The sequence below is a fragment of the Poromitra crassiceps genome, assembly GCF_964638095.1.
Source record: "Poromitra crassiceps genome assembly, chromosome: 5".
Taxonomy (NCBI): Eukaryota; Metazoa; Chordata; class Actinopteri; order Beryciformes; family Melamphaidae; genus Poromitra; species Poromitra crassiceps.
This window is the reverse complement of record NC_139642.1, coordinates 63733782-63753622: the sequence shown is the minus strand read 5'-3', so window position 1 is coordinate 63753622 and position 19841 is coordinate 63733782. Positions and strand designations below refer to the sequence as shown.

General features: G+C 44.5%; 1 protein-coding gene across 2 annotated transcripts in view; it reads right to left on the bottom strand.

Annotated features, from left to right (window-relative positions):
• Nucleotides 1-9878: 9878 nt before the first annotated feature.
• arrb1 (arrestin, beta 1) overlaps nt 9879-19841 on the bottom strand; it is a gene marked incomplete at both ends in the record, with an annotated part of 28421 nt that continues 18458 nt past the window's right edge. The window contains 5 exons of one of the 2 annotated variants that reach the window (XM_083637319.1): nt 9879-9984; nt 11686-11728; nt 16444-16523; nt 18650-18673; nt 19650-19733. In XM_083637319.1, the coding sequence (XP_083493445.1) occupies nt 9879-9984; nt 11686-11728; nt 16444-16523; nt 18650-18673; nt 19650-19733 (337 nt within the window). Of the gene's footprint in view, nt 9985-11685; nt 11735-16443; nt 16524-18649; nt 18674-19649; nt 19734-19841 lie in introns of both variants that reach the window. The other variant, XM_083637320.1, reaches the window with a different exon arrangement.

Genomic DNA, 19841 nt, shown 5'->3' with positions numbered 1-19841 from the left:
ATGGGGGCAGGCTAGCCATTCCCCCTTGACTATAGCTTTGCACAATGACGGGTAGTCAAGGAAGGAAGTAGCAGGAGGGGCAGCGCTACTTTCTACTTCACGCACAGAGGAGAGGAAAGCATCTATCTTCTCGTCTTGCTATCGAGAACATGGCAAATAGACAAATCTCCCAAAATGTTGGTGTGTTCCTTTAAATCAGACCGATGTGCTGTCAGAATTACTTCAATTTACTGTCCAGTTGTTAGTCGTTTGGTTTTGCCGCTTCAATGCTGGGTTTCCACAGTGCGGCTGGGTTACACCACAATTCACAGCTGGGTTACAACAGTTCACTGCTGCGTTACCACAGTTCACTGGTGGGTTATCTCAGTGCTGCTGGGTTACCACAGTTCATTGCTGGGTTACCACAGTGCTGCTGGGTTACCACAGTTCATTGCTGGGTTACCACAGTGCTGCTGGGTTACCACAAACCAAAAATGGGGTCTTTTGTTATTGACAAAAGCGCTGCTGCCACGGCCTTGGCCTTAACGCTGCAGTATTATCGTGGTCATCTGGTCAAATTAAATGAGCAACAACTGTATTTGAACTGTAGCATACAGTACATACTGTAGTCTGCAGCAAACCATTAGTTTCATTATTGATTCATCTGTCAAGTGTCAATTATTTTCTCCACTATTCGATTAGTTGTTTGGTCTATGAAATGTCACAAAATGGTGAAAAATGTGGATCGCTTTTCCCCCAAAGCTCAAGATGACATACTCAAATGTCTTGTGTTGTCCTAGCCAACAGTCCACAACCCAAAGAGGGTCAGTTTAACTGCCATAGACTAAAAAACAAAAAACAATATTCACATTTAATTAACATTCAACAAGCTGGAACCTGAAAAATGTAACACCGCCCCCCCCCATCCCCCGACGCCTTAAAAATGTGTCTTAAAGCCGAGCTGAAATGGCATTCCCAGCGTATGTGATTCCTTATGTCATTCTGACTGAAACAGGGTAGAGAGGCGGGACATAGCGTGTGCGGAGGACTTTGATTTGACCTTTGCAAAGTGGGCGTGTCATGTGTGTTGTGTGGGGTGAGGGACTGGACTGACTGAATGAGGAGGCGAGTGCTGCCCTGCCCGCTGCCCGTGCCTCTGAGCAGAGCGAGACAGCAGTCCGCTAATTCATGTATTTAACCCGACAAATCTGAAAGCTACTGGTCACGTTTCAATAAGACTCCATGTACAAACACCATGTAGATACAGACTCCATGTACAAACACCATGTAGATACAGACTCCAAGTACAAACACCATGTAGATACAGCGCAGTGGACTGTGTGCCAGCTGGCTCACTGAGCAGAGGACCGGCCGGGCGGCTCCCTCCTAGCCGAGGGAGACATCCGGCTGCCGCTCTTGAAGCGTACGATGAGCTGCAGTAAATAGCTGTATTCCTGGAATGGGAGTTAATGAGCCAATTACATGTCGTTTGCATCTACGTTAAATGCAGACATTACCGTTGGTTTTATTTTGTACGTTACGTTACTTACAAGTATATTAACATTTATGAACTAGAAAAGTCTGCCCATTTAGGCAGCCATGTTGCCTGCTCGGAATTCTCTCCTAGCCATGAAGATTGACAGCAGTCATGTCATATACTGTAGTACTAGCTGATGTACGCAAACTGTACATTTTGTTATGAATGAAGACAACATGGTTGACTTTTGATGTGAAAAAACCAAAGAAATTGGATTTTTGTGATTTTTTTTTTTCATTTTTCATTTCAGCTCGACTTTAACGATTCATCTATTGTAAAAAATAATAGGTGATTAATATACATTTTCTGTCAAACGATTAATCAACTAATTGCAGTTGCTGCTCTACCAAACACTTCTTTCTGTTTTTATATATTCTGCTGAATGTCCCTTCAACCTCTACCGAGCCATTATTTATTTTTATATTTTGCCAAAAGATATTTATGTCAAAGCACATATTGTACAGGGGGGTGGGGGGGTTGTTTTCACCACATCACGTCTTAATCCGACTTTTTCACCTCAGCCATTTTGTGTCTAAAAGGCAGGAAGTAACACAGGTGCAAGGAAAACTTTAACAAGGGGCCTGGCACTGGAACACCTGGATTATAAATTAGAAACCCGCATTAAGCAAGCCTTGCACCTGTGTTACTTCCTGCCTTTTAGACACAAAATGGCTGCTGGTGAAAAAGACCCATGGCGTCTGACATGTCAGTGTTAGAGTGCCAAAGTCACGCCCTCTTCCGGGTTAGGCATACGAACCAAGGAATTTCATTCCCAATTCATTTTTCCATAGACATTTCGTAAAAGGCTTATAAAGATTTTACTTGGTCAAACCAAGCGATTCAGCTATATTTAGAATCAGGAGAACATAGAACATTTCATAGAATTTTCCCCCCAATGTTCCCTTACTGCAGGGTCCTGCACGAATCCAATTCTGCAAACCCGGCCCCGCCCAGACCCGTCAATATAAGACCCGCAGCCCGAACCGTTACCTGTGATTAATCACACAGGCTACAAACACAGTCTCTCACTTTGAACAAAACCAAACTGCCCCCGTTTCACACAGAGGGTGAAGAGCAGTCTTTCTGACTGAGACTCATCGACTGTAATGTAAATGCTAACATTAGCTCAGTACCCAGCTGGTCAGCACTTCTGTCAGACAAACTTACCAAATAGTTCCAATACATGTCCGGTATAATCCACACTGCCTTTATATGATCGCTGTTCCACTGACAGGAATGCACTTTCACAACGTCCAACTATTACTATAACTAACCATTGTCGTTATGGAAACCAGATAGCGTCTCGTTGTCTCCAGTCTAACACGTTGACTCCGCGGCTGAGTTTTGAATGTTTGTGTTGTGCAGTCTGTAGCTTCAAACAATGCAGTATGCATACTTGAAACATCTCGGTTATGTAGACTCTCTACATAACCATACATTGCATGGTTAAATCAGCTAATTTTATTTCATGGGGGGGTATACTATACACACTGGAAGTGGTCCCTGGGAAATTTGGTTTGGTACGTAGTGGTACTTGGTCGGAAAAGTTTGGAAACCGCTGATGTAGAGAAACAAAGCGTCAAACTGTTTGACAGGCAAAAGTAGCCTACTGCAAATCTCTCCTCGTTCCTCTGTCTGCTGAACCAGTACAGACTGACTTCCGCCAACAACACACACAGCGCCCACGTCATGCACCAAATCACCGTAAGTGACTGTGAATTCAGTCTGAGCGCAACACAAAAATATACATGGCTCTACGTTCTTCTCAAGCACTGCCCGCCCGCGTTTAGTTAATTTTTACCCGTGAATTTACAAGTATATATTTTACCTGTTACACAAGCTTTTTGCGGGTAACCCGCGGGTACCCGCAGGACTCTGCCTTACTGCATGTTCTCTCCTGATTCTAAATATAGCTGAATCGTTTGGTTTGACAAAGTAAAACTCTTTATAAGCATTTTATGAAATGTTTTTGGTAGAGTAAATAAATGGCTGATGGAATCCCTTGGTTCGTATGCCTAACCCGCAAGAGGACGTGACTTTGTCGATCAGACTTTGTCTGATCTATATCACGAATACAAGTGTTATTATATTAGTAATACAGCATACTGTCCTTTTCTCACACACACACACACACGAATGCTGATTCTTCCTTATGAGAATCTGTTACTCTAATGGTGTGAAATATAGATCTATATTTTTTCAGTGTTGTCATTCAGACAGAGCATTATAGCATATGAATGTAGCATTTCTGTTTTAAACTTTTATTTTGAAGGAGCATGCGCTCAAACCAGCTGCTGTACATGATCCACCAATAAAAAGATACCATTAAGTCATTCATTTGTTCAAGTATTCATTAGAATGTTAGAATTCATGTGAGCTGTTTCAGTCAGAAGAATAATACTTTTATTTTTATGGCAGCTGTATTTTTATGGCACTTTTCTTAACAAAGTTACAAAGTTCTCAATCTGGGAACCCAGAGTCTATTTTGATTTGAAAAATAGACTCTGGGACAGCTCTACTGTTTTCTCAGCTTCCTGTACAGAACACCTCTCCTGCCACCGTCACTTCCTTTTCCGTGTCCGTGCTCCACTGTTTACAGTCTAAATAGAAACTTGCACCGCGACTTTACAGTAATTTTCCACTGTTGTTGTAAGACGAGTTGACGTCTTCTATGCAGTGTGTGTTTATGCGTTAACGTTATTAGTGAATAGCCGAAACGGACGCGGAAAAGGAAGTGACGGTGGCTTTTCCGTCACTTCCGCTTTCCTTTTCCGCGTCCATTTCGGCTATTCACAAATAACGTTAACGCACTGCATAGAAGACGTCAACTCGTCTTACAACAACAGTGGAAAATTACTATAAAGTCGCGGCGCAAGTTGCTATTTAGACCGTAAACAGTGGAGCAAAGTACTAAACACAAAATATACATCTACATTTAATAATTTGTATTTTATTTAATTTGTGTAAAAGCAACAGACATTCTGATACACATTGAATGTCTCCTATTATAATAATAATAATGAATACAACAAAATATATGTAAATGGAAGAAAAACCACACAGATCAAATGTATGTCCCTACAGTCGCATGTAGAGAGTTCCTCCAGGAGACATCACACTCGATTGCTCCATGGATCAAAACTTGTTTTTTTTTCAACTCTCAATAGGATATCATCATTGCAATAACACAAGCCAAATGCTGACACATATTTGAAACTTTGAGAGATTTTAAGCTTTGACCCATTTGAACGTGTATCTGCCAGTGCTCTGGTAGGTTATGACTCCCGAAGAAGACACAGTTTGTGTGGAAACGTTAGTCTGCTTGCTCCAGATTGCTTCTTTCTAACAGGTTAACTCAGTCCCACTTCTGAGAGGCACCTGTTTGGTTTGGTTTGGTTCGTCAGCTGAAGCGTGGATTTTCCCTCTTTGTTATATAACCTTGTTCTTATCTGTATCGGTAAATCATGTGACGTTGCATCTGAATGCAAATATGATGATTAGCTCATTAGTCGTCTGGTCAGAGGCAGGTTGGATAAAATAAGACCTTGATATGTAATAAAGATTGACCATGTATTTCGATATAATTCACACTTTAAGGGGGTTTCCCTTTCTTTTGGGGGATTCTCTATCCTAGTCTGAGCAGATGCCCTCCTCTCTCACCACAAGAAGAGCGGCATCTTACCACGGAGTCATTACGCCAAAGAATTAGTTGCCATGCTGCCTTGCCATAGATGCCTTGCCTTAGAATTAGTTGCTGTGCCATTTGTGAATAAAGCTCGCTTGTTAAATTTGACCCACTGGTCCCTCATGATTGAAATGCTGGTCTCGACCTAGTTTCAAGATGAGGACCAGTCATGTTACCTCACATCACAATAGGCATCAGCTCCCAGCTTAAGTCAAGCGTAATCCAAGTGTGACGTCCGTTATGACGTGTGTCTCCTGACTCATCACCACATCCTCAATAGCCAATCAGTCCCTGTCAATATGATGTCGGCCACCAAATCCCTCCAGAACCCACCCCTCACCCACATCGGAAACTGCATATCTGCAAAAAAAAAACTGGCTAACCCACAACTTCCTCCAACTCAATAGCGACAAAACTGAACTCCTCCTCATTGGCACCAAATCCACCCTCAATAAAACTGGACCCATCACCCTCACCATTGACGACTCCACCATCACCCCCTCCCCCCTGGCACGCAACCTTGGTTTCATCCTGGACCCCACCCTCTCCTTCGATCCCCACGTCAGCTCTGTTGTTAAAACCTCATATTTCCATCTCCGCAATATCGCTAAAGTCAGACACTGCCTCTCCTCCCCTGCTGCTCAATCCCTCATCCATGCCTTCATCTCCTCCCGCCTCGACTACTGCAACTCCCTCCTCACCGGCATCACCTCCCGTTCCCTCCATAGACTCCAGATGGTCCAAAACTCAGCCGCCCGCCTGCTCACTCACACCCGGTCCCGTGATCACATCACCCCTGTCCTCCACTCTCTCCACTGGCTCCCCGTTAAGCAACGCATCGACTTCAAACTACTCCTCCTCACCTTCAAAGCCCTCCACAGCCTAGCCCCCCCCTACCTGACTGACCTCCTCATCCCCCATCGCCCCTCCCGTACACTCCGATCCTCTTCTACTGCCACCCTCATCATCCCCCCATCCAGACTCAAAACCTTCGGTGACCGTGCTTTCTCCCGTGCCGCACCCCGACTTTGGAACTCCCTCCCCCTGACTGTCCGAGACTCTCCCTCACTCCCCACTTTCAAAACCCCACTTAAAACCTACCTGTTCTCCCAAGCTTACAACCTCCTCTACCCCTGACCACCTCCTCCAAACCATCACCCTCCGCCCTCTGCCTGTTGCTTGTCTTTTGTTTTACTGTTAAGTGTCTTTGAGTCTTGAAAAGCGATATATAAAATAAATGCATTATTATTATTATTATTGACGTCACTGCCGAGGCCATGACGTGGCAGTACATATAGCCATGCTCAGCACATCATCATCCTCTTTCCCTGATCCTTCACCTCTATGGTCGCTGTACCTGAGCTGATTGTATCTCATCCTCTGAAGCTGTGTTTCGCCCCACCACCTTTCCCAGGCCACCAGCAATGTCTTGACTCCTGAAGAATTCCCTACAGGGGGGATTCTCTATCCTAGTCTGAGCAGATGCCCTCCTCTCACCACAAGAAGAGAGGCATCTTACCATGGAGTGGAATGGACTTGTAGTAAGCTGTGAAAAAGTTGCATTTTATTGTGTGCCGCTTGGTGGATTGATTGTCTATATGCCGAATTTACCAGAAGACCCAAACAATTTGTGCAAGGTCTTCGGCTATGTTGAGTTATATCGATAAAGTACGTTTTCCAATAATAAATGACATTAAATTACCATATTTTTACCTCAAGACAAGTGCATTAAATGTGTTAAAAATAAGATATACACAGGAGCAAAACAAACGACCAGTACAGCATTCAAATCTGCAAAAACTTTATATTTATTGAAATGTGGTGATCTGTATGTCACGTTACATAACGATATAGAGCCCAAAGAGGCAGTCTCTCCCCATATCAACTCAAGTGTCACTTTACATGTATGGCAGGGAATTATTTTCATCTGTTAAAGCAACATTTATCATCCATAATGAATTCAATCATAATCACATAATATACTACGAAGACATTACAGTAGCTAGAGCCGCACAGACCAGTTTAGGTAATTTCGCCCGGTATTATGGACGTAAATTGTGCCCAGGCAATGAGCTCTGAAGCCGTCTTACGTCAGCTGAGGATGGGCGCTGGGCTGACTGGCCCCGTCCTCAAAAATCAGATTTCGAAATAGGCGTGATTTTGATAAACTAACCTCATAATGGGGATCTACTGTTACGTGTGTCTGCTAAAATTATTAAAAGATCATAAAGATAACGGTGTTGCTAGGCTGGCTGTGTTGTGTGGGGAGAGGGGATGCAGTGGTGACGCTGCTCATGGTCACCGGGTAACCACGCGCCAAACCAAAGTCTTATTTATCGTCTATTTTCCTCGAAATGGGGCCATAATTTAGAAGACGAGAGCACGAAAATGTCTTGAAATTGTTGATTCAGACCATAAACTCATTTGGAAAGTGTTTATTTAAGACACTAGGCATCTCGCGCGCTCGATTCCTAGGCTCACCCGCTCTGCAGCTCGCATACGCGGCTCAGCCGCTGGCCGCTGCATGGCATCACTCACTGATGACATCACAATGGTTTTGGTCAATAATGATGTCACTGATGACATCATCAGTGGGCCAAAAACTTAAACAAACGTGCCTGCTTGAAACAAACGCTGTGCGGCCTCCTCTGCTCTTATGACATCACTGATGATGTCACAATGCCTATGACATAATCAGTGATGTCACAATGCACAATTGCTCAAGTGACATCACTGATGCCATCACTTAATCGCAGAGATTGCCCACTTGCTCCCTTTTATTTATGACGACGACGATGATAAACCGAGAGAGAAGTCGGGTCGTTTTCCCAGCTTCAATGTTAACAACTTTGGAGTACAAAACCACAACACACGTCACCCCACCCTGCAGGCCATTCGAAAGAATGTCAGGAGCCCATGATTTGCCCACTGGTCGGGAATGACGATTGATGAGTTCCTTTTGACTTCAGCTTGATGTGCAGAGAAATACAGAACGTCCCCTCCCCGTAACCATAGCAACTCACATCCCCTCCCCGTAACCATAGCAACTCACGTCCCCTCCCCGTAACCAATAGCAACTCACTCTCTGCCTGCCTGAGAAGAGGGAGAGCCGCAGCAGCATGCTGTGAGCTACATCATCTATTATATTGTAGGCTACAGATATACCAGGCTAGACTTTCTAACCTACAGGCTATTTCTGGTTTTCTGCTCTGGCGCTGTGCTGTCTCTGTCTTGCCTGCCCGTCCATTGTCAGCCCTGTTTTCGCTCGGTGGTTATCAATGATGATTTTGTTTTTCAATGCGTGAGAAAATGGACTTGTGGCCAACAAGTCCTTGTGTCCAACTTTCTGCGTCAGACTTGGCAGTCCTAGTAATACTTTTTCATGATAATAGGCCTACTATTATTTTACAATAGTAGACAAATAATAAGCACAACAACGTCTTAAGTCTTTAAATAATAGTGAAATCATTTATCTAATTCTGGCTTTCTGGCTGCCCGGGCTGCAGCACTTTCACCATGGTCCCTAATCCATACCACCCCACCCCCTGCGCGGCCGCGCCCCCTTCTACCTGCTCGGAGCTTTTTCCCAGAGTGGGGGAAGGGAGCTGGAAGGTGGGTGCTGAGGGTGCTGCAGCACCCCCTGATGGCAAGAAATGGGAATTTCGAAATTGTTGGATTTGGCTGTCTTGTGTTTATACCACCAACAAGATGCATTAAAAAACAGTTTGTGCTTCCCAGCTCTAATCTTATTTCATACGCTCTCTCTTCAAAAGTGTTTGATTTTCATCATAATCTGGTTTTCCATAATAATAATAATAAGTTCAGTGTTTATGCCTGTGTTGCTGTCTGTTGTAGTGTAAAACGACTAAAGGGAGAGCAGGTGCTTACATGAAAGTGAGTGAGAAAAGGAGAAGATACTGAATAATGACATCACAACAGTATAATCCTAATGTTAATTTAAAATTAAATATTCTTCTAAACATGGATGAAAGTCCAAAAAACGTCAAATTTTCTTCGGCGCAGCGCAGCGCAGTGCAGCGCCACTGGGGAAGGGCGATTCTGAGCCTGCACTGCAGTGGTGGAATTAGCTGCGATATAATTTTTATTATATTTTCTTTGGGGGAGGGGGAGGGGGGGGGGGGGGGGGGCACCAGCAAAAATCTTGCCTAGGGCACCAACTTGGTCAGGCACGCCACTGATGACAAGAGTTACATAAATGCGATTAAATGTGTTGGACAATGGTTTTGTATGCGGCAGATAAAGCATTGTTAGCATTGCTAACTAGCACGCTAACGATAGTGAGCAAAACAGATTCTTTGAATAATAATAATATTACCCAGCATGGAATTCAAGTTAGCTAAAATGTGTTGTTGACAATTAGACTATCTTGGCAGCCAACTTGCTAACAGCAGCTATATTTAACAAGCTAACAGCAGCTATCTTTAACAAGCTAACAGCAAGTATGTGAATACATATGGTGTCAACAGTCAAGCTAGCTACTTGGAGACATAACAACACCCATGTCTCTAGTATTTGGCCAGTGATTTTCACTGGATGGTGCAGGGAAATAACACTTTTTTTGTCTAAGCATCAAGTGTTTCCAATAGATTCAGAATACCCAAGAAGGTTATCTGCCTGATTGATTTCACACGGTGGGATATGTCACTAAGCCAGGGTCTATCTGTGGTCCAGTTTGGGCGAGTCGACCGCCTCCTCATCTTCCTCGTCCTTCGCCCCGATCAGCCGCTGGCGAGCGAAGTCCTCGAAGACGATGTCGTCGTCGCTGAGGGAAGGAAGGAAGCATGTCACCAACAACCCAAGCCAACCCGTTCTCTCTGCGACGGTGTCATATGTCACCGCTTTGTCACACCTCATCCGTTACGCGCACGGTATGTAACGTAAAGGTACGTAACGGTACCTTTGTGCGCAAATATGATACGCCCACGGACGCACCGCTAAACAAGCACTGCACACCTGGTTGTAGGCTGGCTGGTCTCCAGGGAGGTTGCACCTGGGGCAAGGTGAAGGGTCTCGAGAACGTCTCGCACGGGTTCCCCCAGGGGTTAGACCCCTGAAATCCACCCCCACTCCTGTGCCTAACCATAACCTGGAAACCCTTTCCCCAGTGCCTAAACCCAACCCCCTTCACCCCCATGTGACTCACCTCAACCCCAAGGCATAACTTGACCTCTGCCTCACCCCTACCTGGTGTGCAGTGCTTGTTTAACGGGGTGTACCATACTTGCACACAAAGCGGGGGTATTTTACATCGTTGGAATGAGAACATGTTGCTCAAGCCAGACTCTCTCTTCAACAATGTTCGAATGCTCCATAGACAGTCTGTCCTGTTACAATTTTGCCAGAGGCAGACCGGAAGTAAGTTCAATGGTATTCGACCAATCACGAAACATGTAAACATAACCTAGGCAGGTGATTGGAGAAATGAGAGGCTGTCCTTGAGCGGGACATGGTTTTTGACATTGTTTCCCCTCTGTGAAGTATATCGAGAGCATATGCAAATTGCAAAGCATCTGTTTTAAGAGACTATCCTGGTCCAGAATGATGCGCCAAAACCCTTTTCAACTCAACTTTGATTGACTGTTTATTGTGCCTGGTCAAAGTGATCGTTAATCTGAGGACTTATTTCAGACTGCAGGGTACCGGATGTGTTCGTCCTGCCAGATCTGTTCCAGATCCTGTACGTACAGATGATGACACATCATCATACAGACGTCTTTTTTTTCTCCTGAATCTTCTCCACAGTAGAGCTCAACACTGACCACCCACTTTTGTCTCAGCTCCCGCGTTCCATCAGAGAATTCCCCATTCATTTTCTCCAAAATCCTTCTATAAAGAGTTTTAAGCCTGGAACCAAGCCAACCAGCCACCTACTGAATCATGACGCCTGGAACCAAGCCAACCAGCCACCTACTGAATCATGACGCCTGGAACCAAGCCAACCAGCCACCTACTGAAGCATGACGCCTGGAACCAAGCCAACCAGCCACCTACTGAATCATGAGTGACCATCAAACATTTCACTTGGAGCAAAAATATAAAGCACATGGGGAAATTACATTTTTGACAACCCCATTTTTATTGGTTGCTGGTGGGTTGGCAGTGGTGGCCAAATCACTGCCCATCCACTCCTGACTTTCAGCTTTCCTTCTCTCTTTTGCTCGTTCACACTTTTGCACTTTTACATGTTTATCTCTTGGATTTTGTTGTCTTTTACATCCGTAATAAAATCAATCAATCAATCAATCAATTAATCACTCAATCCTCCTCCCCCATCCTACAAGCAGCATGTTCTTGCTCTTCTCGTCATGTTAATGATGAAGCAATAAACCAGACAAACGGTACCTTTAAGAGCATAACAAAGCCTGCATCAATTATTCACTGTTGTGTTAATGTGCAGACAGACAAACAGACTGGCAGACAGACAGACAGACAGACAGACAAACAGACTGGCAGGCAGACTTACTTTGTGTCAAACTGGATCAGGTTTGTGTCTATGGGAGCTTCATCTGGAGCTGCAGAAGACAAGAAAGATGGACAGAATGTTGAAACATCCCGAGGGTACATGACGACGCAATATCTGATCCAGCTGTTCAATCTGAATCCGGTTTCTGGGTCGACCGTTGTGTTTCCTCGAAACGGAGTGAAACGGGTTTTGAGGTACGTTGTCTCTGGTTTGGTGGGTGTGTCAGAGGTGTTACCCAATCAGCAGCTACAGACAGTACGTTGTAAATACATTGAGGGAGAGACCGCTGACTGCAGGAGGCGATAGCTTTGCTGGCTAAGGCATAGGGTTAACTTACTATACATACTAGTAACGAGCGGTGGTTGCCATTAGCATTGTGTAACATATAAACCCCGCCATGTAAAGAGGCAGTGCGCACAGTGGATCCAACAAAAGTCCTTTAGAAATGTGTACCCTGCAGCTTGACGTCTGCAACAACTGAGCTAATTAGAAGACATGTTAACCTTCTCATAAGTACGTTATAGTAACAAGGACGGCAAGAGGCAGTGACTAACATCAAGCATATTTTTTAGTAAAACACACATTTAAACCGACTTCATCAGGCTCTGAAAATTCCTTGAAAAGAAAGCAACGAGCTTCTCAGCTGCCATAGTTGCAACGCGTGCGTAACACAACGCACCATCGTTTCCACTTAAATAATGTTTTGCTAGGTTCTGTCGCGACTGAATACGCTCCTGATACATCTGCTGTCTGGGTGCCCTTGCTGTGACCTCTGACGCTGTTGTGACTAATTAGGGCTGGCTATCGTATACAAAATGATGATACCAGTATGCGTAAAGCCCCATTCAGCAACTTTTGCTATTGGAGAAACTGCGCCCTCTGGGTGCAATAGTATCGATATCGATATCGCCGTTCAAAGTCAACAAAACACAGCGTCAGAAAGCTCTATGTACATGTTGTGACATCGGGTACTCACCACGTGATGAAATAATAATCCATAGTTACGTGAAAGGCCATTTTTGTAGCAAATCCGCACGGAGTTCCTTGTTTTCATGAACACAACGCTGCAGCTGTACAGCGCATGTACGCATCTTGCCACCGGGACGCAATCTCTTTTTTTCAGATGATGGCGAAGGCTGGAGGCACCCTCTCTCTGCCTGTGATTGGCCTAGTGTCAAACGTTCATCCAATCACATTCGCTTGGCTATCCTGCGTCTCTTTCTACAGTCTGTGGTCAGACAGACAGCAGTTTCGCTTGCTAGCCTGCATGAAAGACGCCACTGTGTGTTTATGTTTTTCATATAGTCTGGTCTCTGGTTTATAATGCGGCCGCTACTCTTGGCAGTGCACGTATGTAGCCTACAGACAAATAAAAAAGAAAAGATAAAAGATGAATGAGAATTGATCAAGGGTTATATAAAAACAGTGTCATTGCCCATTTACTCATTCTAACACAGGAGTGACATGCATTTGAATTGAAATATGTATCAGTATGTGGTGTTTGCCCAGCCCTTCATTGAGAAATGCAGCTTTATGGAGTGGGATCACGTGGAGATGGTCTTCAGAAACTTTGATGAGATTGACAGTAAGTAAACATTGTTTCAGATACATGGTGTAGTTGTGGAAAAGTGTGTGTGAGTTTGGAAGAGGAGTGCACCACTAGGTGGAGACATGCATCCATAGCAGTGTTGATTTCGTAGACGAAAACTATGAGGAAAAATGTTAGTTGACTACCTATTTTCACTGGTGAAAACTAGACTAAATGTTAGGGAGGGACGAATTGGGAAGAGATCCAATCAGAAGAGAAGAAGTTAAACATCTGTGTCTGTATTGCACATTCAAACCTTAAAACAATTCCAGAATAACAGATTAATATATCTTTACAATAAGTTTGGAAATTCTAATGAATAGTTACGGTTTTCTTTGACTAAGATGAGATGAAAATACTTAGACACTTAGTCGACGAAAACTTGACTAAATAAAATCAGGATGAGGTTGACTAAATATGATAAGAGCTTCAGAGAAAGTAGATTATATAGCTCAATCAGATAAACACGTGAATGTTGTGTGATTTGCAAAGGTTGTTGGTTCAATCCCAGCCTTAGGCGATTTCTTAAAAAGTACTTACTTAATAAGCTGCAGCAGTGATCCTTCTTTATCATCACCAGCAGTTTGAACACTGATAGAAATAAGCTGATGAAGGAGACTAGTCAGTCTCTGACTCTAGCTCAACTCACTGGTACAAATCTCACCTGTCTCACTCTTTATGCTCTGTGTTATTGTCAGTGTGAATACAGTGTGTAGAAATCAGAAGTTTAACTCCCAACAGCTCATAGCTCAGTCGGCTGAGCCGCTGTGTTACTGTCTCTGTCTGACAGGTAGACTGTTGGTTCGATTCCCGATGGAGGAGACATATTACAGCACTGCCCTGTCTTTAACATCACCAGCGTAGCGCCTCCTACAGGCAGATACACAGAGCGACTCAGCGCCTCCTACAGATCCACAGAAATGGACACTGTGGACAGACTGCAAACAGATCCAGACATGTCATATACTGAGTCTAGAGCAGTTTTTCAAAAAGTTATTTTTACGCCTAGCGGCAGCTAGCTCAGACCACCACAACACATCACAACACAAAACGTACTTCCGATGTCAGTAAAATTTCAGCTCTCTGTGGTTTTCTGTCTCATAACCCTCAGCTCATGTCTCTGCAGAGGTCAGGGGGGGAGAACATCCCCCCCCTTAGCTCCAGGCAGTGCCAGCGGAACGGGATTAGAACCCACAACCTCTGGCCCCGGTGTCACTGTGTGTATTATTCCTTCACACCACCAGCTGCCCTTCACACTCACAGCTCTTCTCCGGGCGCTCTTGTCTCTTCCCTCTGCCTGTCACCATTCAAAACTGACTGAGGCTCGAACCCACGACCGCAAAATTGGATGTGGTCTCAATATTGCAGGGCAGCAAGCCTACTCTCTGTGCCACCAAGTCAGGCTGATTGAATGAGGTTTTCTCAGGGCTTTAAATGACTCTTTCCTCTGGCTGTCGACATTCAAAACTGACTGAGGATCGAACCCACAACCTCAAAAGTCACTGAGGCTCAAACCCACAAGCTACAAACTGCTAGACAGCAATCCAACTCTCTGAGCTATAGTGGGTCACAGAGATTAAGACTAGAAGATTAAAGTATAGTCTTTATGCATCTTAAAATATGTTTTGAAGGGACCTTTTAAGTTGAATAGTATTTGAATTATATTAATATGACGTGAGTTTCTATTCCCCTTGCACAGAACACCTTTTACTTTGATACTTGAGTACATTTCAGAGCCTGTACATTTTTCCTTTTACTTGAGTAATTAAGTTGAATCAGTACTTATGCTTTACCAGTCTTTTTTTTTTACACAAATAACTGTACTTCTACTTAATCACAGCAACAATGTGATTACATTTGGAATGACAAGAAAAAATTACACGTCTGTGCAATAGGCTAAGTAGGCCTAAATAACTCAGATATAGGGTTTGCAATTGTAACGTTCCATATAATGAAGTATCTCATGCTTGTTGATTTAATGATTGTTTTGCACCTGCTGCTCACGTCTGAGAGATACTTCTGGCTCGCCTGGAAGGAAGGTGGAAGCAGCCGAGTACAGTCAGCCAATCAGAGGCAGAGAGGGGCGGGTCATGCCTTCGCCTAGCCTTCGCCATCATGGGAAAAAAATATCGCCACCGGGACGCAGGCACCAAACTGCTTAGTCCCAGGAGGGCGGTGTGTGACCAATAGAGGTGACATTCTCCCTGTTACAAGTCACTCTACCATCCTCAATGACTAAAAAGCTGCTATATTAACCCATTGATACCTGATGCAGCATTTGTGTGTGTATCCCTTTAAGACTGCGAACCGCAGTGACTGATTGGGGCTTTAAAGTGAAGCAATAGAGTTCATTCAGTCAGACTTAATTCGATCCCTTTTTGTGTTTTTGTGTAGTACAGCCATACTTTTGAATGTTGTTGGCATCTCGGCACTCTGAACTGCGTTAGACTTCATCACCACTACAGACTATATGGGTTGTAAATATGGCAATAGTGGGCCAATCACACGTACAGTGCATCGCATTAAATCAAAGAACACTTGTGGTGATTGGCTGCGAACAAAACCAGACAAATAGTCATATTTTTCTAGATCTGTGATCTGTGAAATGGTTTGACTGGAGAGGTTTCCATATGGTATTGGCTTAAGTGTACTGTAGCCTACATTGCCAATTTAACTGGACTGGGCAAAGAACACTGAAGCCCTCTAAAAGAAGGGACAAAGCCGTCTCTACTTTCTGAGAAGGCTGAGGTCCTTCAACATCTGCCAGACAATGCAGGGGATGTTTTATGAGTCTGTGGAGACCAGTGCCTTCCTGTTTGCTGTCGTGTGCTGAGGGCAGCGGACGCCAACAGACTCAACAAACTGATCCACAAGGCCAGGGACGTTGTGGGGCTGGAGCTGAGCTCTCTGACAGCAGTGTCACAGAGGAGGATGTTGTCCAAGTTACCTTCCATCCTGGACAACGTCTCCCACCCACTCCATGACCAGCTGCTCAAGCACAGGAGCACCTTCAGTAAGTCCACAGGAAGTCCTTCCTGCCTCCTGCCTCAGAGTGTCAGACACTGAGTCAGTCCATAATGAAGCCTGGACTCACTCCAGCCTCAGAGTGTCAGACACTGAGTCAGTCCATAATGAAGCCTGGACTCACTCCAGCACTCTAACATGAACACAAGTCTCACCGTCTCTGGAGAAGGTCTCCTCCAGAGGCTTTGGATGCATCAGAGTGAAGGGAAGCTCCACTGAAACGTCGCTGAAAAACAAGACGTCATGTTTACGCTTTATATCTAGCGTCAGGGTTTCCAATTCCAGACAGCTCCAACAAAAAGAAAATCACAATGGTGTACAAATATATTTCATCCTGTAGATTAGATTAGATTAGATTCTTTAATCTGTACTGTTTTCATTGACATTTCTCATCAATTCATAATGATCCATCTGTCTTTTTTGAAGTGTCGTTTTGACCTTAACCCATTGATACCTGATGCAGCATTTGTGTGTGTATCCCTTTAAGACAGTCTTAAAGGGATACACACACAAATGAGGGATATACACGCAAATGCTGAATCAGGTATCAATGGGTTAACTTGTAAGTGATCTTCTTACAAAGAGGGGTGTCTACGGCAGAGATGTGTGCAGCAGCATCATGGAGTGTGTTTTACAGAGTCAACGTGGCTGCGCCGCCGTGCGCCGGCACCACTGTGGTCTGCTGTGCTGTCAGCTGCTGGACGGAGGAGTGACGGAGTGGAGTCCTACGTTCCTTGTTGTGACCCTGATGGTACGAGTCATCCACTAGTAAGACTGTGGTGACGGTCTGACTGAGGTCGAAATAGATCTTAGTTATGACTATAACTATGGATCAATGAGACCGAACGATGACCGCTGTCTTGTCGCTAGGAACGGGATGAGGCGTTCCAGGCAAGAGGAAGTCGGCGCGGACATCTGGATATATTCATAGGCTCCGCCTACGGGTCCGGCCTCATAAGGTCAGTCACATGACTTTGTTGACAAAAGGTCTGGAAGGATAAGTAGAAGGATGGCATCATTCACTAGTAAGACCGTGGTGACGGTCATCGTTCGGTCTCATAGATCCATAGTTATAGTCATAACTTACGTTATGTGCCCAGCTGAGATCTGGTATATAACACTTATGATTTAAACTGGACGATGTCAGTCTGGAAGAAGAAAAGTGAACTTGTTCAATGTGCTGTTTAAATGATATAGAAAATGAGCTTCATTTGTTTTTTTTTAGTGTCCTTTTTACAGTGAATTGCATAATACTTTGTTTTGTAAGATATTGATTTTCTAAATGGATGATGCACATAGTCTGACTTGGTTGTTCACCTAAAGTTTGTAAAAAAAACAAAGTTTATCGGGAGTAACTAAGTTTGTAAAAAAAGGAAGTGTATGTATGCATAATGTATGTATGTATGTACTGTATGTGTACGTATATATATATATATATATATATGTAATGGATAATGGATAGTGAGCCGGTGATTACTGGCGAAATAATGACCGACAGGTGATATTGAGCCCGACGCGCAGCGGAGGGCTTAATCATTCACCTGAAGGTCATTATTTCCAGTAATCACCGGCTCACTATCCATTATCCCGCTTTTATAAAACGGCTCTCTCAAATCAAGCAATCTGATTGGTTCACAGCCATTGTATAAATCCAGTAACCCACTCCTATTGAGTTGCCATGGCAACTCTCTTACTAAAAGGCTTTGGTTACCTCAAATGACAATGTAGAAAAAACAAATGGCGGAGACAGCTGTCAGATCCTTGTGAATCGATCTTCGCTTATAACTTTACTAATACTTCGCAGAAAATTATGTTTTGTACAAGAATAGACGCGGGCTAATGTCTTCTTTGCAAAAAAAGGCTGGTGTCGGGCTTTGCAGAAAGCTCTCAGCTTCTCAGCAAGCGCTGAGAATGCAGCGCTGCGCTCGAGCTGCGTGTCGGGCTTTCCAGAAAGCTCTCAGCTTCTCAGCAAGCGCCATGATTGGCCAATGTCAACTTCAGTCTCCAGAACGATCCAATCAAATCACCCGCACGTTCTTGCGGTCCCGCCTTACAGTAGTGTTTCAACTGACTCTATCAGAATGACATGCCAGTCGGACTTATATTATTATTATTAGTATTATTATTATTATTATATTATCATACTTGGAAACCGTTTTATAAAAGCAATATAGCACTCGAGCAGCGTGTGTTGTGGCATATATCCCGCTGCTCAGCAGTTATCCCACTCGGCCTGCGGCCTCGTGGGATAACAGCTGATCAGCGGGATATATTTGCCACAACACACTGGCTCTCATGCTATATTGCTTAAATATACAATGAAGATGTGTGTGAGAGAGGACGGAGGTTTACCTCGCTGCCAGATCTCCCAGGAGCCTGAAATCAATAAACATGTAACAGCTTCAGCTTCACAGCCAATCACATCACAGCATTTCATGATCTGTACTGATGTCACACAGCCAATCACATCACAGCGTGTAATGATGTGTAATGATGAGTGATTTAAAGAGAGAGTGGCGCTAACCGAAGTCCAAAATGCTTGATCGCCACAAATTTAAATTTAAATGATTATTTCTACCCTGTAACAAAAGAATATACCCGCTAGTTACAAAAATAGCTAGTGCTACTGAGACCAAGGCACCCCAGGTGTGTTATGATAGGTGAGTGCAGGTACATGTAGGCCTACGCAGCAGGTGCGTTATGATAGGTGAGTGCAGGTACATGTAGGCCGACGCACCAGGTGCGTTATGATAGGTGAGTGCAGGTACATGTAGGCCGACGCACCAGGTGCGTTATGATAGGTGAGTGCAGGTACATGTAGGCCTACGCACCAGGTGTGTTATGATAGGTGAGTGCAGGTACATGTAGGCCTACGCAGCAGGTGTGTTATGATAGGTGAGTGCAGGTACATGTAGGCCTACGCAGCAGGTGTGTTATGATAGGTGAGTGCAGGTACATGTAGGCCTACGCAGCAGGTGTGTTATGATAGGTGAGTGCAGGTACATGTAGGCCTACGCAGCAGGTGTGTTATGATAGGTGAGTGCAGGTACATGTAGGCCTACACACCAGGTGTGTTATGATAGGTGAGTGCAGGTACATGTAGGCCTACGCACCAGGTGTGTTATGATAGGTGAGTGCAGGTACATGTAGGCCTACGCAGCAGGTGTGTTATGATAGGTGAGTGCAGGTACATGTAGGCCTACGCACCAGGTGTGTTATGATAGGTGAGTGCAGGACAGTACATGTAGGCCTACGCACCAGGTGTGTTATGATAGGTGAGTGCAGGTACATGTAGGCCTACGCACCAGGTGTGTTATGATAGGTGAGTGCAGGTACATGTAGGCCTACGCACCCGCCCCGCGACACCACAAGCTTGACCTTGACCTTGTAGGACACGATGATGCCCAGGATCTCCTTGTTGGCTCCGTCTCTCAGCCTGCAGAGACAGAAACACAGCGATGCCCTTTAGATTACACCTGCATTAAAAAGTGTTTTGGGTGATCAGATTGCAGTGCTTTTGGAAAGGTGGGGAGAGAGAGAGGGG